Genomic DNA, 8,271 nt, shown 5'->3' on the forward strand with positions numbered 1-8,271 from the left:
GCTTTATCGGTCGTATCGTGCTATCGTTTTCAACTTCTTGTACCGTGTACCGTGTACGAGTACGCGTAGAAAAGTAAATGTGCCGAATTTTTAGAACGAATCATTTATTTACCATTTTCTTATATGAAAATAATAAAATTTCACGATACTTTCTCGATACGTTTTCAACGATAGAATTGTGTATGTCAGCACGTTGCGTTCGAAAGAATTGCGAAATCATGTTGCATAGTCTACCCACGTCACAACGCAAAGTCGAGATATGTCATACCCTCGAGTTTTCTAGTTATCGTCTCCTCTTTTTTTCGTTCGTTACGCTCTCATCCGTCTGGTTTCTCCTTGTTTCGATTACGACTATCGCGACTATCGCGACTTTGGTCACGATCTTTCGGGCTTCATTACAGATAAAGATACTCTCTGGTAAGAGCGCTTTTCTTCTCTATATCGTTTTTTTCTGTCTAACAATACACTCGATCAATTTTTATCATTATCGCGAGTGTAGAGATTTTATCGCTTTATTTTTTCCTACCAACCTTGATACTTTATGCAGCTGGTAAATTCTAAATGCGAGTTATTTCACAGTTTGATAACGTGCAAGGTATTCGAGCCATTGTAAGGTATTTCTTAAACAAGTGCACTACGAAGTTTGTATTTTTAACTAAACGTCAGGTGTAGTTAGAGATTATTGCATAATGGTATGGTATTAAGTATCTTTAATCGCAGTTTAACGATACACGAACTGATCGACGATTAGTCTTCGTTTGTCTAGCAAGAGCAACAAGTGTAAAGTCTATCCAATAACTTAGACTCGACTAATTTTATATTCTTCTCAAGTTGACCGCTATATCCATACATTTTCGACAATGGGAGTTTCCAACGATAAAGAAACAACGGCTCGTTGTACGGGATTTTCGATACTCATTTTTCTGCTGTCGATAAGTGAAATTTCTACCGCGAGAGTTTGTAATTCGTCCATGGAAAGCCGTAAGTCCATCGAATCTCTTTGAATCATGAGATAATTTTAGAAAGCATTTGTGTTTTACGAAAATTCATCGATATAGTAGAGAATTTGATTTGTATACAGAGCAATCTCGCATCGGTATACTTATTTCGCCCATAATTTCGCATTCGATATCGCAAGAAATTGAAATTTACTGGAATAACGTGAACCTTCGGCCTAGCGAGAAAATCGTGCTTGCGGAGGAGAATAATAATTTGGGCTCGCCAACAATAAGTATACTTTACAACGTTACATCTAACGGACCGAGTGGCATTGAACAAACTGGGATACCGTCGACGTTTACGCCTAATTCGAGTCTTCTTTTCGTGCAGCAATGCTCGAGTGAGTAACGGTTAATATTTTCAGTTTTATTTCAAAGAAATAATGCAACGAGTAGCGAAATAATTTTCTTCAGAATATAAAGTGGCGGTATCGACGGTAGAAGGCAACTTGAAAGATATAAATTGTCTGAAGACGCAACCGACTTGGATGAAAGAGAGAAAACATATCCTTGGTCCGCTTAGAATTAGCCAAATTTTTCTTCCTGGTACGCACGATTCCGCGTCGTATGCGCAGCGGAACGACGGCGGAAATATCATCTCAAAATTCGCTATAACGCAGGTAACGCGGAAAATTTCAATTTATAGCTGTATGTAGAAGTTGACACGCAACGTTAACGAATCCTCAGGATATAGACATACTCGGTCAACTGGTATATGGTGCACGATACTTGGACATCAGAGTTGGACACTATCCTTTTACAAACGAGATTTGGTGGACTAATCACGGAGCATTTTATCGTTCGGTATCGTTGAAAACTGTTATAGATCAAGTAAAACAGTTTCTCGAAAATACCGAAGAAATTGTGATATTTGACCTCCACGAATTTCCTATTGGTAATCCCTTAATCTTTATTCCGACGCGATCAATTTGTCACCGAAAGCCTTTGTACTTTTATTGTAATGCAGTCTTCCTTTTATCAGGATTCGACAATATAACGATTCATCGGAAATTGGTATCGTATTTAGAGGATCAATTTAGAGATTATATCCTAACGAATAATTATGGATGGTCTGTGACGATGAATGACGTTTGGTCTTCCGGTAAAAGATTGATAATCGGTTATGAAAACACGCAAATTGTTCAGGAACATGCTAGCATGTGGCCTTGCGTGCAACATCAATGGGGCAACGTCAGAACCATCGAGGATCTGTACAAACACTTGAATTCGGTTGAAAACAATGACAGGTAAGAACGTAAGAAGTCTGAAAGGTGATGTAACGCTTTTTAAACACACCAAACGACACTCGAGGCTTAATCGATCCATTTTCCTTTAGGGAGAATAGAGTGAGACCACGATCAGCGATGGCAGAATTGACGCCGAACGCAATCGACGTAATTTCCAATCGGCTTGGAAACCTTCGCGACATGGCGCATAGAGTAAATGCGAATGTCACAAATTGGTACAGTACCGTTTGGCAATACACTGCCAATATCGTGGCAGTAGATTTCGCGAGGAGTACCGATATCGTTGAAACCGCCATTAAATCTAACGAGAATCGTCACTTACACTGTCGATATTAAACACTTCTCCAACCAAATTTCACAAGTCCCTTATCCGGATTAATTGTTCAACCAATGATGTCTACATATCTACAGAAAAATATTATGTAGGGCTGTACGATTTGATTGAATTGTCGTCTTTATTTTAACAGTTTATCATTTTATTTCAATTAATAAAGCATTCTGTGCTTGTTCCCACTTGGTTCACGTTTATGCAATATTTTTATAAAAGGATCGCTTTTAACATTTTCTGCGCGAGCATTTGCAAACTACTTGTTTTCCGTGACAATGAGACTTCCGCCGGAAGAGCGAATAATGCCTTGAACCAAGGTAACCGCTTTAATAAAATCTATCGTACATCACGAAATGAAATCTGTCGGAGAGATCAGTTTAAAATATGTTTTAAACCGCGTCAGTCGACCGCAGAAAATGTCTTTCTTGTCTATGTTCTTGTACCTTGTTTTCGTGTTAGTTATTACCGCGCAATCGCAAAGTTGCTCCAGTGAAATATATTCAAAGAATTCTGACAGTTGCCCGAATGATAAGAAATGCACTTTTATCGAATTCTGCCCGGTTATTTTAAATTTGATGAATCGGAATCTGCTTCCAATTCACAGGTAAACTGAAGCAATTACTTCGCCATGGCCAGTCGTTACGTTACGATTAAGAAAAGAAAAAAAAGAAAGAAAAAAAAGGCGATAGACCAATAAATAAACGTTTAGCTATCAAAATTTCGTACCAACATGTTTTAATATCGATGCAGATTTCGCCAAGCGATCTGCGGCTATGACAGCAGTAAACCATTGGTGTGCTGTGACGTGGACGGCAATGTTGCGAATCCAACTTTCACCCAAGAAGATGGCTCATTTTTTACAAGATCAAATTCGATTTCAGAATGTGGGAAAAGCTTCGTTCGAAGCAGCGCCAATACCGCAGGAATATACCCCTTTATCGCAAGAATTGGCTTTAGAAGTGAGAATATGTACAAACCACATGTCGGTAATAAAGCATACATTACAGACTAATTTTGTCGTAGATGCAATGGGAGAAATAAAATATCCCTGCAGTGGAGTAATTCTAAACGAACGTACGATATTGACTACTGCAAGTTGTGCTCTTGCAAAGTCCGACGACTACAAACTGTACGTAAAACTATTTCGTAATTTCCAGTACGAACCTTCAAATTTATTCTTAATAATCGTGTAACAGATATTCCATTATCGTTGGACAATTTAATACCGATACCGATTCCGGTTGCGATACACAGAAAAATAATATATCGTATGTAATAAAGCACCCAAATTACAACGCCAACACTTTTACGAACAATATAGTAATGTTACGTTTAAGAGAATCGATACGATACACGGGTAATTACCGAATTCATTCGAACAAATTATTTGAAATTGTTATAAAAAAAAAAAAAATATATCGAGACTCGATAAATATTTGTTTTGTCTGTTTAGCAACCGTGCAGCCTATATGTCTTCCTCCAGGAGACAGATACATAGATCGAAATATCGATTCCGTTCTTGTTGGATGGGGCAAATTAACGGGTCAAACAAGTAAGAGGAATGTACGATACATAAAAATGAATGGAAAAATATGTTTCAAGTATTACGTATTGTATTTTTATTTAAGCGACATCCTGCGAGCAACAGTCTTTGAAAATGAGAATTATATCGAACCGTGAATGTTCAAGTTACTATAATCAAGGATTATCTGTCGAACTATGCGCGAGAGGAAATGAAATGCCTTGTGCGGGATACAGTGGAAGTCCCCTTTTATATAAATACGGTGACACACATTTTTTGGTAAGAATCTTAATACACCTTTTCAGTTTTTTATTCTGAATATATTTACAAGAAAGTCATGTACACTTATTTACTATAAACAATTCTTTTTACACAATTTTTAGTTAGGCATTTTATCGTATGGTTCTAACTGCAACATGGATGCCAACTTTCCATCGGTCTTTGTCGATGTACAAAGATATATATCCTGGATTCTGAACAACTGTTAATCGTTCATTTTTTATTTGTGTTTGAAAATGTTTAAGTACTTTCCACGCGTCATCTCTTTTGCCTCTTCCAATCCTAATTGATAAGCCGTATCGTGTAACTTTTTCACTTCAGATATTAAACCTGTCATAGATAAGTTTCCTAATTCTGAAATAAAACTGCTTTTAAAATTTACATGTACAAAATACATTTACTATAACCTGTGCCCCAACCGTTAACTTACGATGTAATTGATTTATATCGTCTGGTGTAAGACTGGCAGCCCAAGACGACGGCTCAATTTGAGGCGAGTTTTGAGCAACAAACTCGTTAACACCTGGAACTTGATTAATCGCTACATATATGATATATTATCACATTTATTTAAAAGAAGCATAAAATTCTATTGTACAAACTTACTTTGTTCAGGCCATAAGTCAGGCGACGCTCGATCGAGCTTTTCCAAACTCATAAGACTTTCTTCCACGCAAATTAGATCTATAATAATGGAATACGAAACAATAAATAAGGACAAGGTATTCGGGTAATCCGATAAATTTTACCTGGCTGATCTACCGGCTCTTCCGAGGACATTGTACCCGATGGAACTGTTACTCTTTGATTCGATAACGTAAACACTACGACGGATGTTTTGAAAACAGATATGCGATGCTATCGATACTAGTTAACCGTGATACACCGCTCGGTATTTGTAACAAAAAAACTATGTTTACGATTTACGAATTAAGTTCTTGCTCTTCTTTTTCGGAGTTTCGCAATGTCTTTGTCAATTCCCTTTGTTGCTCGAGATAATACAAGTTCTGTATTCTTCGACGTTCTTGTCTTTCGTTATCACGAACTACGCCTAAATGAAGCTGTTGTCTATAAAAATATATAAAGTCAAGATTTATTGTTAATTGTCACATTTGTTCAAAGCCAAGTCCATTTTGCACAAGAAATACTCGGTGTTAAATGCAACTTACGCGCCACATTACTTAACCTAACTTTTCACTAGAAATTATGTTAATTGCGTACCTATCGTATTCCTGTCTATAGTGAACATAACCTGCAATACTAATCGACCCTACACAACACAATACAAATGTGGTTTTAGCTGCAAATGACATTGTATTCTTGACTTCAAATTTTCTTTTTTTCTATTTTCTATTCGAATACAACATTACGTATACGCTTTTCAACGCTTTTGTTGGTATCGCCATCTCGCGGTGAGAGGATCGAACTAAAATTCGTTATATGGCTTTACATATACATATACGAAACTCTTGTTAGACTTTGATATTCGTATTTTTTGATTGGGTTCGGCCCTAAATAAATTAATAATACTCTGTACAAATGAATTATCCGAGAATGACAATAATATTGTCAGTTTTTGTTGGTTGTCCAATTTGCTCGAATTTACGAACCCTCGCCATCTCGCGGTGAAAGGATCGAACTAATTTTCGGAGTTTGGTCAGCGCCTCTATCGGGAAAACGCTCAAGTTTGTCCTCGATGGTTCCTTTTTTCACTGTTAGATGATGGTATTACCCACATTACCAATTACCCACATGATGGTAATGTATCGACACCGGTCGGTAAAAAAAACAACGTAAATGGCGTTATCTAGCAGTGAAAACAGGAACCATCGAGGACAAACTTGAGCGTTTTCCCGATAGAGGCGCTGACCAAACTCCGAAAATTAGTTCGATCCTTTCACCGCGAGATGGCGATACCAGTTATTTTGCGTATCCATAAAAGCGTATTTACACAAAAATATAACATTAACGCTGTTTAAATCAAGTACATCCAAGCCTAGCCAAGCCATGAAAGCGTATACGTACTGCTGTGTACGAATATATATTGTTTTGTTTTTAATTAATTATACAAGTTCTTTATTAAACGTAAATATACAGTTGATATAACGAAGCATCATTGAAGAGACTTTTACAATGATTACATCGTACCGAATATTTCATTACCTATTCGCTTTGGGAATGTATTATCACTTCGAGAATTAATTTGCCATTTATTAAGGTAATATATTATTAAATAATTATCTGGCTTCTATAATCAACTCGGTTGTTACATGTAATCCAGGCGTGGCAACTGTTACGAAATAAGCACTGCTAGAAACTCGACGATATTTTATCTGTATATTTAACCGTTTGCAAATGAATGATGAAAGAAGTAAATTCAATAGTAAAGTAGCTTCTTAAATCGATGATTTCAGCGACTTCTGTCGAATATAAAATGGTAATACCATTCGCGTTCTTTTAGATTTCGAGAATCTGTGCAAACGGGTGATAAAGTATCGTTGTATGTTGCGCCGCAGCCGGCCGAAGTAACGTAAATTTTTGTTAAATTCCGAATGAAATTTACGAATGAAATAAGAATCGCGTTGCAGATCGTCTTTTTAGCGATATTCTAGCAGGTTTGCGCGGTGTCTCCGTTTTCTATTACTGCCTACAGAGGGATGGTAATCCTCTCGTGACCACGCAAGTATCTGGAACGTAATTGGGACCGGAAGGAATCTTGATCTCGCGGAGGGGTGGAGACAACGTTGCTGGGATATAGGGTCCGTTCTTATCTGCGGAATACAGGCCACGTTTCTCTACCTCTCCGCGTTCCACATCTCGTAGGATATATCGCGAGTTGTGGAGCAACGTAGGACGCGACATCGGCATGATGAATCGACCGCGTTTCCTGGGAGCTCTGCCAGTCGAACAGGGCCGCGGCAGATTCTTTGCGCACGAATTCGGCTATTCGCGTGTCCGAAAATTTCAATGATTACGCATGTACAGGGGGCTCGATGACGAAATTCTTTAGGAAAGTAACGCGCGCGTCGCATATAAGAGTGTTCGCTGGGAGCGTGGAAAGCGTGAGAGAAATGTTTAGGATATAATTATCGAATTCCGTCGGATGACTCCTGAACAACTCCCGGTGCCGATGCATCCTTGGTGTGAGCTTTACCGAACTTATATAATGCATGCGTAAGGAGAATGGACCACCCATGTAGAGAGGTCTCTCTCGACTTGGCCTCGAGTACCATCAGGAGTCGCGCGCGGACCAAGTACTCCATCGGGCGAAGCAGTTGCTCGGACAGCATACCGGGTAGAATATGACACCAGCTACGAGACTCGGGTTTTTCTATCGGTAGAATAATACCGCGCCGCGTACCATTGCTGAAACATGTTGCGAATCGCGAATAGTCTTGCTACTTGCAGGAAACAGGTTCTCTGGTAAAAATGAATTTTATCGCATAACGTGTCACGATCAGCAGTAGGTCTGAAGAAAAAGAAAATCTGGATAGACGATAGCTCGTGTCCAACGCCGATATCACTTTATTCGTACGTATATACCTTTTAATCGCGAAATAAAATTCGATGAAATAATAATATCGATGAAATTATCGTATATCGTATTCGTTATACGAGCCAGCTTCTTTGGTCTCAAGTATCGCGATACATACGTTATACGTATTCCGAAGTGTACACAATTATAGAAATACAAGTATTCGAGGTAGAATCTGCAAAAGGATACGTAACCGAGACGAAGGTTCGTCCTTTGGACAGAAACTATTTTGTACTTCCGGGACACATAGTATATCGAACGAATCCGTAGAAAGCGTACCGGAATGACGAGTCGTGATGCTCTTCCTTCGTGAAGAGCAGTAGAGGCCGAAGATTTCAGGTCAGTCCGTCTCGAGAGCATAA

At 38.5% G+C, this 8,271-nt stretch overlaps 3 protein-coding genes across 6 annotated transcripts; 2 read left to right on the forward strand and 1 right to left on the reverse strand.

Annotated features, from left to right (window-relative positions):
* Positions 1–276: 276 nt before the first annotated feature.
* LOC128873968 (PI-PLC X domain-containing protein 1-like) lies at positions 277–2,758 on the forward strand. Of its 2 annotated transcripts, XM_054118084.1 has the most exons (7): positions 277–417; positions 832–981; positions 1,082–1,339; positions 1,413–1,618; positions 1,686–1,893; positions 1,981–2,245; positions 2,335–2,758. In XM_054118084.1, the coding sequence occupies exons 2-7, from the start codon at positions 861–863 to the stop codon at positions 2,579–2,581; spliced, it is 1,305 nt and encodes a 434-aa protein (XP_053974059.1). In that variant the 5' UTR covers positions 277–417; positions 832–860; the 3' UTR covers positions 2,582–2,758. The 2 variants fall into 2 exon arrangements, with proteins under 2 accessions (XP_053974059.1, XP_053974061.1); XM_054118086.1 differs by lacking the exon at positions 277–417 and having other exon boundaries at positions 744–981.
* Positions 2,759–2,848: 90 nt separating this feature from the next.
* Positions 2,849–4,755, forward strand: LOC128873971 (chymotrypsin-like protease CTRL-1). Its single transcript, XM_054118089.1, has 7 exons — positions 2,849–3,177; positions 3,324–3,532; positions 3,597–3,702; positions 3,770–3,930; positions 4,027–4,125; positions 4,202–4,374; positions 4,479–4,755. The coding sequence occupies exons 1-7, from the start codon at positions 2,927–2,929 to the stop codon at positions 4,581–4,583; spliced, it is 1,104 nt and encodes a 367-aa protein (XP_053974064.1). The 5' UTR covers positions 2,849–2,926; the 3' UTR covers positions 4,584–4,755.
* On the reverse strand, positions 4,585–5,299 carry LOC128873976 (protein lin-52 homolog). 3 transcript variants are annotated; one of them, XM_054118098.1, is made up of 4 exons: positions 5,124–5,299; positions 4,981–5,058; positions 4,805–4,897; positions 4,585–4,728 (listed from the first exon to the last, which is right to left on the reverse strand). In XM_054118098.1, exons 1-4 carry the CDS (start codon positions 5,152–5,154, stop codon positions 4,595–4,597), a joined length of 336 nt encoding a protein of 111 aa, XP_053974073.1. In that variant the 5' UTR covers positions 5,155–5,299; the 3' UTR covers positions 4,585–4,594. The 3 variants fall into 3 exon arrangements, with proteins under 3 accessions (XP_053974073.1, XP_053974071.1, XP_053974070.1); XM_054118096.1 differs by having other exon boundaries at positions 4,805–4,903; XM_054118095.1 differs by having other exon boundaries at positions 4,805–4,915.
* Between the last annotated feature and the right edge of the window lie 2,972 nt (positions 5,300–8,271).

Source organism: Hylaeus volcanicus, chromosome 3 (genome assembly GCF_026283585.1).
Source record: "Hylaeus volcanicus isolate JK05 chromosome 3, UHH_iyHylVolc1.0_haploid, whole genome shotgun sequence".
NCBI classification, from domain to species: domain Eukaryota; kingdom Metazoa; phylum Arthropoda; class Insecta; order Hymenoptera; family Colletidae; genus Hylaeus; species Hylaeus volcanicus.